This window comes from Saccopteryx leptura, chromosome 1, assembly GCF_036850995.1.
Source record: "Saccopteryx leptura isolate mSacLep1 chromosome 1, mSacLep1_pri_phased_curated, whole genome shotgun sequence".
Taxonomy (NCBI): Eukaryota; Metazoa; Chordata; class Mammalia; order Chiroptera; family Emballonuridae; genus Saccopteryx; species Saccopteryx leptura.
Window position 1 is genome coordinate 337,816,355 of NC_089503.1, and position 14,279 is coordinate 337,830,633.

Consider the following 14,279-nt stretch of genomic DNA (forward strand, 5'->3'; position numbering starts at 1 on the left):
TATGGTTAGGATCTCAGGGTATTTTTAAGGATTCTTAGAGATTATACACCTATCTGATGCTTGAATATTGCTGTACGCTCTTTACCTGCTAGGTTTGTTGTGTTTGTATTGTCTCCATTGAGGACTCGCAGTGATACAGAGAACTATTGGTTAGGACTACTTGCAACCAATAGTTGCCTTGTTGGATACAGGGATTATCTATCTCTTTGTGAGTTTGGTCATTCTAATTGATGCTTAATGACCATTTTGGCTAGAAAACTTTAATATTTGGATTAAATACCTCAGTAAATTAATAATGACAAGAAACTCACAACATAATAGGCATTTAAGCCTTAAGCTTTGGAAAGATGTGAAGATATAATTATGAGTATCATCAATCATGTCCTTATATTTAGTCCCCTTTGTCAGGATTTTAGAGTAGAATAAATATTCTTGCTCCCAGAATAGGACAAAGAGGTAAATGAAAAAGGAAAAGAAAACTACATACAGCATTGTAAAAGAGAGCATCTTTAAAACGGCCTGCTGCAACTTGCTCTATATTGAGTTCTAAGAACGGAGGCAACCACTGACCTAGGGACCTTGTAATTATATATATATTGATGTAATGTTCCACCCAGTTACCTATTTCATAAACTCTGTCAGTGACGTTCTGCATAATCATGGGAATGTCTCCACTTTTATTTTATGTCTCAGAGGCCTTTAATGAGTTAAATTGTCTTAGCCCTTTCCTTCACCTTCCTGGAGCTCCTTTGGCAGCTCCACTTTAACAATCTGAAATATTAAGACTTTGGTTTATAGAAAATAAATATTCGGGAGAACTTCAAAAATTTTAGAGTCTACAAGTCTAAAATTCTACATATTACATTTATTTAAAACAAAGGGAAATTCTAAGCTTTGCCATAATCAACCCAAGTGTCCTTTACAGTACTAAAATCAAGCCTAACTGTTCTATGTTTCTAACTTTATTTTAAAATGCTATTAAGTGCCAGAAGATTAAGAAATACTATTTTTGTTAACATGGCTTATTTAATGTGATAAGACTCAATTTGCTCAGGTCTCCTAGTTCAATATATTTTCAACTATGGTAATTTCTATTTAATACTGATCATAGTAGAAAGGATTAAAAATTCTTACAATCCATTTGTTCTGAAGTCTAAGAATTTCACTCTAGCACAGCTTCTCAGAATTAGTAGGAAAGTAGCTGTTGCTTTTTAAACTTTTTAAAAAATATATAAACAATATTAAAGTAAAGGAGATAGAACAATGACCCCTGTGTGCCCATCAATCACTGTCATTGGCATATAGCCAGTTTTGTTTCATCTCTACCCCTACCCACTCTCCTTCACAATGGGTTATTTTGACAGCTACTGCTTTTCATGGTCTAGACATTATGTATTTTTATAGATTTTTTCTTGTTAGTTTTTCTACTACAAAGGCAAAACAGATAATCTTAAGGAAATACAGAAGAATAAGAAGAGAAAAAAATTTCCATTATTCTTACTTTGTTGAGACATCTGATGTTAGCAAGTTGGTGTATTTTCACATTTTCTTTTGACTATGCCTTGCAACCTTTAAAAAAAAACATAGTTGAGCCTGACCTGTGGTGGCACGGTGGATAGAGTGTTGACCTAGAATTCTGAGGTCACTAGTTTGAAGCCCTGGGCTTGCCTGGTCAAAGCATATATGGGAGTTGATGCTTCCTGCTCCTTCCCCCTTCTATCTCTCTCCTACTGTCTCCCTCTCCCTCCCTCTCCCTCTCCCTTTCCTCTTTCCTCCCTCTCCCTCCCTCTCCCTTTCCTCTTTCCTCCCTCTCCCTTTCCCTCTCTCTTTCTCTCTCTTCCCCTCTCCTCATTTCCTCTCCCCTCTCCCCCTTTCCTCTCCTCTTTCTCTAAAACGAATAAATAAAAAAAAAATCTAAAAAAACATAGTTGTAAAACTATTGCGTGTATGATTTTTAATCCTTTTCCCTTGACATTCTTTTTTGTTACAGGTATCACTTCTAACAATAGCTAAATAATACATACTCTAGTGCTTTCCTATTAATAACATTTAGAATGTTTTTAGTTCTGTCTTTTTACATAACTTACATTCAAGAATTATGTCTTTAAATAAACAAGGCAAAAAGTTCCTTGTGAGTATGTAATTGGAAGTACCGAAAGAGAAAACTAGGAAGTAGGTCAAGTCTGGTTGATCCCTACCTACTTCCTTAAAGTATTTATTTCTCTGTTGGTCTTTTTTACTGACAAATAACCCTTCACATAATTTTAGAATTCATGTTTTAAATATTCCTAGTTTAATAAATTATTGTTAATCATTTTAATAGACTAGAGGGTAATTTTTAAAAGTTTGTCCTTCTACCACTGAACTAATTGGAAATATCTTTGATTCTTTTTTTTTTTTTTTTACAGAGACAGAGAGAGAGTCAGAGAGAGGGATAGATAGGGACAGACAGACAGGAACGGAGAGAGATGAGAAGCATCAATCATCAGTTTTTTGTTGCGACACCTTAGTTGTTCATTGATTGCTTTCTCATATGTGCCTTGACTGTGGGCCTTCAGCACACCGAGTAACCCCTTGCTCAAGCCAGCAACCTTGGGTCCAATCTGGTGAGCTTTGCTCAAACCAGATGAGCCTGCACTAAACTGGCAACTTCGGGGTCTCGAACCTGGGTCCTCAGCATCCCAGTCCAACGCTCTATTCACTGCGCCACCACCTGGTCAGGCGGGAATATCTTTGATTCTATTGAGATAAAATTTTTAAATTTAGTTGAACTAGTTTATTATTCATGTCTAGAATAAAATTAAAGATGCCTCCTACTAGTCATATATTTTTTTAAAACTATCTATGGGAAATCATGTGACTTCTTTATGTTTCCTAGATGTTTTGAGAGCCATCCTATAGGTTCATGGTCATATTTGTCCTTTAATAAAATATCCTAGCTATATGTTAAAAATCATAGCTTAATCTTTGGTATATTCAAGTCTTTATAATTGCAACTAATAGTGTTATTATTGGACCTTATTACTTTTTAATTTAAATTTTTTATTTTAAAAAAGTCATTGTGTGTTATTCTTTTATTCTCTTTTTGTTAAACTAGTTTTTTTTTCAGTTTCCCACATTATTGGCACAAATACTTGACTAAGCTATCAGAGTTCTTTGGAAAGAAGAAATAAAATAAATGCATATGACCTTATATGAGTTTCCACGGTTAAAATTAATCATTAGAAAAATGGATGTTCGTTTAATTGTTAGAGAATAGTCTTATGGAAAAAAAATGTACAGTTTGCCAACCAAGCCAGTATATGAAGAACTACAGACAGAATAATTTCCCAGGGTTCAATACTGGTACTATTAAACATTTTAATTTAACTTGAGAACTAGGATTTATATTAGTTAACCAGAATTTAATTTCTCAGCAACACTATGAAGTAGGTACTATTATCACCATTTTACTGAGATTACAAGAGAGGCTTAGGTAACATGCCCAAGATCACACAGAGACTGATTAATAGATGAACTTGAGTCTGTGGTTACAATTTAAATGTCAGTAAATGAGTTTGGGTAGGTAAGTATAACAATAATTCACACTAGGCTGCTGGATAATGGATTAAGGCTCAGGAAAATTCTTAATGGTCATTGTCATCTAGGTTCTTTAATGTGCTATTAAACAGAAGATACATAGGATTTTTTAGGCGTGTCTCTAAATTTTAAGTGATTAGAGTGAAGTCACTTGTGCCCCTTTAAAATGCATCCTTTTGTGTCAATGACAGTGGGCTAGACAGATTCAACCCACTTACTCTGCCCATAGAGTCTCAATCTTTGGTTCCTTTATTAAATTAAATATCAGATGTTCAATATGGGTAATTATATAGAGTTTCTATTAAAAATTATTTTACACTTTAAACTACTACAAACCTACAGAAAAATGTGTAGAGAATAATGTAGTGAACATTCACATGCTTACCTTGTAGCACAGGGGTTGGGAACCTATGGCTCACGAGCCAGATGTGGCTCTTTTGTAGGCTGCATCTGACTCGCATGCAAATCTTTAATAAAAAAAAATAACGTTAAAAATATAAAACATTCTCATGTATTTCCTACGCTCACGTTCATGGTTGTGGGTGGCTGGAGCCAATCACAGCTGTCCTCTGAGACAACACCAAATTTTTATTGGATAATGCGTAACGTACATGGGTCGTTGTGAGGTCAGGAAGTAAACTTCCCTCCTTTTAATCAAGTAGTCAGCTAGCTAATTGCAGAAACCCTTTTGACAAAGAAGATGGCTAAAAGAAAAAAAGATGAGAAATATTGTACTTTTCAGCAGGAATGGACAGAGGAATTCGCCTTTGTGGAGAGAGCAGGTTCTGCAGTGTGTCTAATATGCAATGATAAAATTGCATCCATGAAATGGTCAAATATAAAGCGGCACTTTGACACACGCCATACTACATTTGCATCGAAATATCTAGCGGGGACAGCAGGAAGAAAGCATGTCAAGAGCTCCTGTGTAGAGTGCAAGCTAGTCAGCAGCAACTCCATGTTTGGACCCAACAAGGTGGCTGGAATTTGGCTAGCTTTGCTGGTGCTTTAGCAATTGTGAGAAACGGAAAGCCATTCACAGATGGAGAGTATGCCAAAACATTCATGCTTGATGTTGCCAATGAACTTTTTGACGACTTTTTGGATAAAGACAAGATAAACAAATAAGAGACATGCCTCTGTCGGCAAGAACTGTTCACGATCATACCATCGTGATGGCAAATCAAATTGAGGCAACACAAGGGAAGGACATAAATGCAGCACCATTCTTTTCTCTCGCTTTGGATGAGTCAACAGAAGTAAGACATTTATCCCAGTTCAGTGTGATTGCAAGGTATGCTGTCGGTGACACACTATGTGAGGAAAGTCTTGCTATTTTGCCTATAAAAGAGACAACAAGAGGGGAGGATTTATTCAAGTCTTTCACTGAGTTCGCTAAAGAAAAAAAATCTACCGATGGATAAACTTATTTCTGTGTACTGATGGTGCTCCATGCATGGTGGGGAAAAACAGGATTCGTAGCGCTTCTTCATGAACATGAAAAGAGACTCATCCTAAGTTTTCACTGCATCCTACATAAGGAGGCACTTTGTGCTTAGATGTGTGGCAAGCAGCTTGGTGAGGTGATGTCACTGGTCATTCGGGTGTTCAACTTTATTTTTGCCCGAGCTTTAAATGATTGCCAGTTTAAAACACTGCTGGATGAAGTTGGGAATAATTATCCTGGTCTGCTTCTGCACAGCAATGTGCGTTGGTTGTCAAAAGGGAAGATGCTCAGCCGTTTCACGGCTTGTCTGAGCGAAATCTGGACTTTTTTTGAAGTGAAAAACGTCGAGCATCCTGAGTTAGCTAACACTGAGTGGCTCCTGAAGTTCTGCTATCTCGTGGACAGGACTGAACATCTGAACCAGCTCAATGTGAAAATGCAAGGTGTTGGAAATACAGTCTTATCCCTTCAACAAGCAGTGTTTGCATTTGAAAACAAGCTGGAACTCTTCATCACCAACATTGAGACAGGTCATTTACTACGCTTTGAAAAACTGGGAGAGTTTAAAGATGCAGGCACAGCAAGTGACCCTGCTCAACATCTTGATCTCCAGCAGCTAGTGGGCTTCACATCTAATCTCCTGCAGTCATTCAAAGCGCACTTTGGAAAATTTCATGAGCACACTCATCTTTTTAAATTCATCACCCGTCCACATGAGTGTGCAGTGGGCAGCGCAACCTGAGTTACATCCTCGGTGTCTCCATCAGAGATTTTGAGCAATAAGCTGCTGACCTGAAGACCTCAGACATGTGGGTGAATAAGTTCAAGTCACTGAGTGAAGATTTGGAAAGACTTGCATGACAGCAAGCAGAGTTGGCGAGCAAACACAAGTGGGGAGAAATGAAAAAACTTCAACCCACGGACCAGCTGATTGTCAAAACTTGGAACGTGCTTCCCAGCATATACCACACACTGCAGCGTGTGAGTATTGCTGTACTGACAATGTTTTGCTCTAAATATGCATGTGAGCAGTCTTTCTCACATCTAAAGAATGTTAAGACCAACCTACGATCACATTTAACCCATGGAAGTTTCAACGCCTGCATGAAGCTTAATCTCACCACGTATCAACCAGAATACAAAGCCATCAGCAAAACCATGCAGCACCAGAAGTCGCATTAATGGTAAGAAGTACTTTATTCATCATTGGTTAGCAACGGCATAACAACGTTATTAAAAAAGAATTCAGAGACTTGTACTTTAAAAGTGTTGGTCTTACATGAAATGCACACATTTACTTGTATTTAATGTTAAAGATATTGTATGACTCTCATGGAATTACATTTTAAAATATGTGGCGTTCGTGGCTCTCTCAGCCAAAAAGGTTCCCGACCCCTGTTGTAGCATATCAGATCTTAACTTTTTCCAAAGTGGCTGCTCTACCTATTTCACAGCGATACCATGAAGCTACAATTAGGTAATAGAAGAGAAAGAATTTTATAAGCTGATAAAAGATAAAGTTCTAAATAAATACATGGTGATGATATTTCTGGTTTCTTTGCTTTATGTATTGAAGCATAATACTTTTTACTTACAAAATTGTATCAGTGTGGAGAACCCATAGTGATTAAGTTTTTTGTTAAACTACCAATAATAATGTTTTAATGTAACAACAGTTTTTTCCTATTTCAATGTCTGTCTTCAGAGAAGTAGCTGATTTTCAGCTTTCTGTGGATTCTCTGTTGGAGAACAATGACTGTTCAAGACCAGATATTCAAGTTGAAGCCACAAGACTGGCAGAGAAGGTACTTTAGCACTGTTACTATTTTTTGACTTTATAATACACTTATTATTTTAAAGGAAAAAATACTCTTCAGGCTATCTCAGCCATAATCATTTAATAATGTTTCTTTGTTGAAGGCACCTTGGAAAATACAATTTAAATTCATTTTAGCCATGTCCTATAAGATTAGGATATTTTTTTCAAATTAATTATAAAGTATTCCTCTTGAGCTGACATTGTTCATTTTTTTGATTAACTACTTACAGGAGGACTGAAGCATTAATTAAATTTACAGATTGAAACTGGATGGACTTTTGAATTTAGGAGAACTTGCTTGATAAATTATAGCAGTGGGTTGCACTTTTTAAAATAAGTTTCTGAGAAGATAAACATTAAAATATGAGAAGAAATAATTAGATGGAAAAATAGAATCATGATTGCAGAGAGAAAGTGTTTAGATGATTTAATAAACCCCTTTTATTTCTCATTTCTCCAATGAGTTTGGTATCTAAAAGAGGAATTGAAAGAAATTGTAGAGAATGACAAAATTGTTAGTGTAATACCATTAGAAAAGGCAGGTGTTTGAGCAAGGTTTTTTGTTGTTTTAAGGTTATTATATGTGACACAAGAGATATCTGGGTATCCTGAAGAATTGGAACAATGAAAGTCACTATCATAAAAAAAAAGGTGTTTAAAGAATGAGTGTGATAAAGGAGCTTTGGTAGCTGACTAAATATTTATTTAATCGAAAACCATCCCAGATTTTTGCCCAGAAGTATACCAGGAATTGAAGCATTTTGGTTACAGTATTTAGTTTCAAAATAAAAAGCAGTAGCTCTTCAGTGACAACAAGTATTTCTTCAAGTTCCATGGGTATATCAGTGCTTTGAATATTACCTAGTTGGTTAAAATGTAAAGACATATTCACTGAAGACAGAGTATTTAAATTATTTACATTTTATGTGTTGGTGCAAGTGTTTTAGCATAGGCCTGGACAGCATGTCCTCTTCTGTGGGGCTTGCAAAAGATGGGTGAGATAAAAAGAGTTCATTGTATGCCAGGGTACATAGGGTGGAAGTATAAGGATCCTTTCTTTCTTCCTTGTCTGGTAGAGAATTTGAGGTGAGGGAATGAGAAAAAGGAAGAGACTCAAAATAAAGAATAGTGTTCTAGTCAGGAAAAGAAGAAAATGTGTTTACCCAAATATAATGATTGACTTGAAGGGATGGGCTAAGTAAGGCCCAGGTCCAGATAGAATGACTGAGAGAGATCACATACCTGCTGCCTTTGGACAGTTGAAAATCTGATGGTTTTAGAACTACAACTCTCATTAAGCTTATTTTATTTGATTTGTTACCTTTTCAGCTAAAATGTGATGCAGTTGTGAGTGAAATCAGCACTGGTCGAGGGACTGTAAATTTCAAAATAAACAGAGAACTATTAACAAAGGTAAGAATGGGTTATGTTTCAGCTCTTGTGTCTTTACTCACTCTCCCTGCCTTATCTACAACAGTTTCCCTCCAGTTTTAAACTTATTGTGCCTCCTCTTGCCTCAAAACTTTTGCCTCTGCCTGGAATGCCACCCCATGCTAACTCCTACTTACCCTTCAGATCTTGGTATTTCCTCGGCACTGGCTTTCTGACCACTTGATTTATACACTCTCATAGCACTGTGTATTTCTCCTTGCTGAACTTCCCATGCTTTCTATTTACATTCTTTTTATTCGATTAATGCCTGTTGCCCTTTAAACTCTAATTTTTATTAGGGCTTGTAGTTTGTTTTTCTCGTTCACTATTGAGAGTTCTTAGCACAATGCCTGGCATGTAGAAGTTGTGAGATAGATATTGTTGAATAAATTAATGGACCCTGTGTTGAATGTAAGAATGGTGCTACTGGCTTCTGCTCTCTGGTAGCCTATAATCTGTTGGAAGCGTAAGCCTTATACAGATGAGCCTGACCAGGCAGGCAATGGTGCAGTAGATAGATCATCAGCCTTGGATGCTAAGGACCCAGGTTCAAAATCCCAAGGTCACTGGCTTGAGTGCGGCCTCACCAGCTTGAACATGAGGTTGCTGGCTTGAATGTGGGATCATAGACATGATCGCATGGTCACTGGCTTAAGCAAGGGGTCACTGGCTCAGCTGGAGCCCCTCCCCTCTCCAGTCAAGGCACGTATGAGAACACAATCAGTGAACAGCTAAGGTGCCACAACTATGAGTTGATGCTTCCTATCTCTCTCTCTTCCTGTCTGTCCCTGTCTTTGTTTCTGTCTCTCTCTCACATGCACACACACACACACAAAAAGATTTATACAGATGAAACCATAAGTTTTTCTTTTAATAAAACAATAAATAAAGATGATTGGTACAATAGCATAAGAAAGAACAAAGGTGGAGAAATCAGGAATGCCTGGAGGGTTAGGGGATATTGCATAGAGGAATTTGGTCTCACATCATGAGACCATGGAGGACCTGTAATCCTGGATAGGCAATGAGATGAGACCTTTTGTTGAGAGTTTCATTTCAGTCAAACTTTAAAATTTATTATAATGCATGCTTTAGTTTTCTATGAAACACACATACAGACCAACCAGTACTGTACTGAGTTGGGCTTAGTAAAAAATATATCCTTGAATTGAAAATAACTATAAAAACGTAATGTCTAATATGTAATATGGTTTTTCACTGAATGGGGAGATAGAGTTTTGTATTTGTTTCTAGATCTTTTAACTTTTTTTATCACTCTTAAGATAATTTAGTTAATCAAAATCAGTCAGAAGGACAAGAATGAAATTTTTTTCCTTGTTAAAAAGTTTCTACAACCTGCTGGACTCTTGATAACATTTCATGTCAATTTAGCAAACCAGTGAGTCTAATTTACCATTTTTAAGTGACTCTTCCAGTGTCTTAATTTTATTGAAATAGAAATATAGCTGACCAAAGTATTCACTAAACTTTAGGCCATTTGATAGTCAGCAATACTGTACTGTTTTTGTTTTTCTATGATGGGAAAATGCGCTATGGTAGATGGAGTTTGCTCTTACTGCAAGCTTAGCGAAAAGAGATGTGGTTTATATTTTAAAGCAAGGTATAAATATATTTAATAATTAAATATTTTAATGGCCATGAATTTTTATGCTTCATTAGAGTTAACAAACTGACATTTGCTTTCTTTTTTTCAAGTGAGAGGAGGGAAGGTAGACAGATTCCCGCATGTGCCCCGACCAGGATCCACCAGCAAACCCCATCTAGGCCCAATGCGCGAATCAACCAAGTTATCCTCAGCTCCTGGGGCCACACTCAAACCAACTGAGCCACTCTCTCGCAAAAGGGAAAGAGAGAGAGAAGTGGGAGAGGGGGAGGGAGAGAAGCAGATGGTTGCTTCTCGTGTGTGCCCTGACCAGGGATCAAACCTGGGACATCCATATGCCTGGCCGACGCTCTATCCACTGAGCAAACCAGCCAGGGCCACAAACTGACATTTTCTCTGGTTTAAGGATGCCCACTTGCTCACTTACTTTAAAATTTTTCAAATTTTCTCAGTTGACAACAGAGAGAATAAGTTAGGGCTTTGAAGTGCAGCTACTCCTTCTCACATAGAAATTTTCCCTTTATTGCGGCCTTGAGGATGTGGGTGTTGGTATGATTTTTGGTAAGGAGACCAGAAGATTGTTGACAGTAGTAGCCCTACTCATTGTCACAGTAAAGATACAGTAAAGATCTTAGAGCAGTGAACACCCATAGTATGAAAAGAGGTGTTGAATGTGCCTGTTATAAATTATAATTTTTTGATAATTCTTTTTTGCTCAAAGTCTAATTTCTTTTACATCTGGCTCCATTATTTTCAGGCCTTAACTAGTGGTCATTTGTATGTCAAAGGAATTTTTCAGATCATATCAAGAAAAAAAAACATGCAACCCTTTTTAGGACCATTATAAATCTTTTTTTTTTTTTTTTTTTTTTTTACATTTTAGAGCTACCAGAATTGACATGTAACCAATGATCTATGTCCAAAACTTCTCAAGCAGAGAATTATGAATTTATGGTTGCTTACACATGTACAAACTTAGCCTGCATGTAATATCTGTTCATGAATTGTGGTTCAATTATTAGCACTGTTAGCACTAGAGATGATTAAATGTTAGCTTGTTTGGATCACTAATAGTGGCTTGAAATATCTTCATATAAATCATTCTCAAAGGTAGGAGGCTAAAATGTGAAATTAAAGGCACTAGTAACTGCCAAATCTCTGGGACTAAATCATAAATTTTCAAAGCTAGAAGATGATATGATCAGTTCATACATTATGAAGAACTATAACTTTGGTACCAAACTTGCAGTCATTAGTAGATTTTGGATAGCTTTCCAGAGAAACTGTAACTTCGAGTAATAGTGAATTCAGTTTAGGGAGAGAAAAAAGAAAATAAGATTTAACTAAGTAGGGAAAGGATAAACGAAACCCTGTTCTTTAGGTGTGCCTTAGAAATACACAATGAACATCATCATTTTTATTTCACATGTACACATGCATTTTTATTTGCCAAATTCAACTTTGCATGCTCTACCAAGACTTAAGAAGAAAAGAAAAAGAGATACTAATTTAAATGGTTCTAATTCTGCTTATTATATCACTAATTAAGTTTATGTCAGCAGCCAGTCAGGATGTATTCATATCACATGTAGTGCCAGTTGGCTGAACCCTGGGAAAGAATAAATAAGCACTTTTTCACTATTGACTGAAGAACAAACTAGACAAATAGGTAATGTTAGTTTACTTAGAAGTTCTGTTAAGAGCTGTAGAGAAATAGCAACCAACAAAGAGTTGGATAAAATGACAGAAATCATCCACAGAGAAAGTGATGGTGGTAGACCAACAAAAAGAGCCAGCCAATTAGAATATTCGTTAATTTGCTAAAGCATTCCAGAAGGTGAAACCTTGAACTTCTGGTTATAAACTCATTATGCACCTCTATTTACATTAGTGAGTATATCTTACATTTAGACATACATATTGATGAATAAATGGGCCTCTAGCTTGTTCATCTATTGCCGTGATGGCGAACCTTTTTATAAAAACTGCCCACTTTTGCAATGCTGGTCAACCTGGTCCCTCCTGCGGTAGTGGTAGCGGTAGCGGTAGCGGAGCAACCAAACGGTGCCGTGATTGGCGCACCATGAAAGCTGGAATGCCCACTAGTGGGCAGGAGGGACCAGGTTGACCAGCACTGCAAGAGTGGGCGGTTTTTATAAAAAGGTTCGCCATCACAGATGTATTGGAATATGAAGGAACTTTACCAACTCACTGACATTCTATAGTTAACAGCTTTCTTCTGTATGCCCACTAATTCAATAAACCTCCTGCTTATTATTTGCCAGAGACTGTATTACTGAAATCTAAAGTTAAACGGCATAGATTCTGCTTTTAAAGAGATTATGATTGAAAAGAAAAGCATAAAAAATAGTGTAATGTTGATGTGTATGTTAATGTGATGACTAATATAATAGAGGCACATTTAAAGTTGCAGTGTAGTATGAAGAAAGGTACACTTAAGTCTATTTTGAGGCAAGAGGAGATAACCTTGAATTGGGATAAAGATAAAAATGAATATACCTGGAAGATACAAGGGCAGGCATTCCAGGGAGAGGGGATAGCTTGAGGCAGAGTACAGTCAAACATGGCATTGTCTCAAAAGCAGCAGGTGATCAAGTATTCTTTGCACGTAGGATGGTATGGGGGACGGTATGAAATTATGCACTGTGAAGGGCCTTATATGCTCTTCATAATGAGTTTTAGCTTTTTCCTATGTCATTATTTTTCACGGTGTGTTATGTGTGCCACAGCTGGTACATGTGATGATTTTTGGTATTACATTAATAAAATGTCATTTTAATAGTTATACAGTCGACTCTTGAACAACAAAAGTTTGAACTGCATGGGTCTACTTATGTGTAGATTTTTTTCAATAAATACTGTAAATGTATCTTCTTTTTCTTCCGATTTTTAATAACTTTTTTCCTCTAGCTTTATTGTAAGAATACAGTATATAATACATATACAAAAATGTGTTAATTGACTGTTAATCAGTAAGGCTTCTGGTCAGGAGTAGGCTATTAGTAGTTTTGGGGGAGTCAAAAGTTATACATGGATTTTCAACTGCACTCTGGGTCAGCGCTCCTAACCCCCATGTTGTGTATTTATATGTATTTTATATAAGAAGATACGTGTTGTTTTGTTGTGATGTAACTGACAGATGATGAGGGTCTAAACCAGGGCAGAGGTTTAACTGTAATATAGGAGATAGCACGAGCAGGGCTTGGTGATTAATAGGTTAATGGTTGTAGATATTAGGGAAGTTGAGGGTAAATCGTAAGAATTCCTAGGTTTTAGACCTGGTCAGTTGGGGGTAGGGTTCATGGAAATGGAGAATGTAGAAGGAAGAGAAGTATATTCTAGTTGAAATGCCTAAGACAGCTGTCCAGTCTGAGCTGGATATATCACTGTGCACAGGAGAGATTTTCTCAAGTAAGTAGTAGTTGAAGTTTTAACAGTTTATACCTAGGCGATGTGTAAAGCAAGGAACTAGAAGCAGGTAAGGAGTGCAGAGTGAGAAGTTGGGGGACAGAGAGTGGAAGAGGAGCCTGCAGAGGAAGCAAAACTCAGTAAGAGTGCTGTTATCACAACCAAGGAGGAAGGTAGTTGCAGGGAGAAGAGACTATGGTGTGTGAAAAGTGGTTACTCCCGGGGAACGCTGGAAGGGACCAGTGTTAGGGAAGGTGATCAAAGGGGACTCTAGACTTTAGCCTTACTTTGTTTATTTTCTTTATTTAAAAAAATTATTTATAGAAGTAATATATTAAAAAAAATTTTTAAGCATTCATTTGGGCTTGACATTAAGAATTGGAGAGTACATTTTTATTTTTTAACTAGAGGCAAGGAGGCAGAGAGATAGACTTCTGCATGCACCCCTACTGGGATCCACCTGGCAAGCCCCTTACAGGGCGATGCTCTGCCCATCTGGGGCCACTGCTCCGTTGCTTTTTAACCAAGGTATTTCAGTGCCTGAGGCTATGGAGCTATCCTCAGCACCCAGGGCCAGCTTGCTTGAAGCATTTGAGCCATAGCTGCAGGAAGTGAAGAGAGAGAGGTTGGTGGAGGGGAGGGGTGGAGAAGCAGATGGTTGCTTCTCCTGTGTGCTCTGACCTGGAATCTAACCCAGGACTTCCACACGCCAGGCTGATGCTCTACTCCTGAGCCAACCAGCGGCCATGGCCTGGAGAGCACTTTAAATGAAGTAGAGAATAAAACTCCAGGTGGCAAGTAGGTCAGATTATTAAAGGCATGTTTGTAAATGAAGCATATAAGGTAGTTCTTAGTTAAAGTTACTTTTTTGTTTGTGTTCAGAGAAATCAATGAACTGAGAATCATTTGTTAAAAGAGAATTCTAACTTACTACTATTACTGTTTGTGTA

At 37.2% G+C, this 14,279-nt stretch overlaps 1 protein-coding gene across 1 annotated transcript in view; it reads left to right on the plus strand.

Annotated features, from left to right (window-relative positions):
- Positions 1-14,279, plus strand: part of RARS2 (arginyl-tRNA synthetase 2, mitochondrial) — a 67,009-nt gene that overhangs the window by 14,017 nt on the left and 38,713 nt on the right. The window contains exons 3-4 of the mRNA XM_066358909.1: positions 6,732-6,831; positions 8,175-8,258. Coding sequence (XP_066215006.1) covers positions 6,732-6,831; positions 8,175-8,258 — 184 coding nt within the window. The remainder of the gene's footprint in view (positions 1-6,731; positions 6,832-8,174; positions 8,259-14,279) is intronic.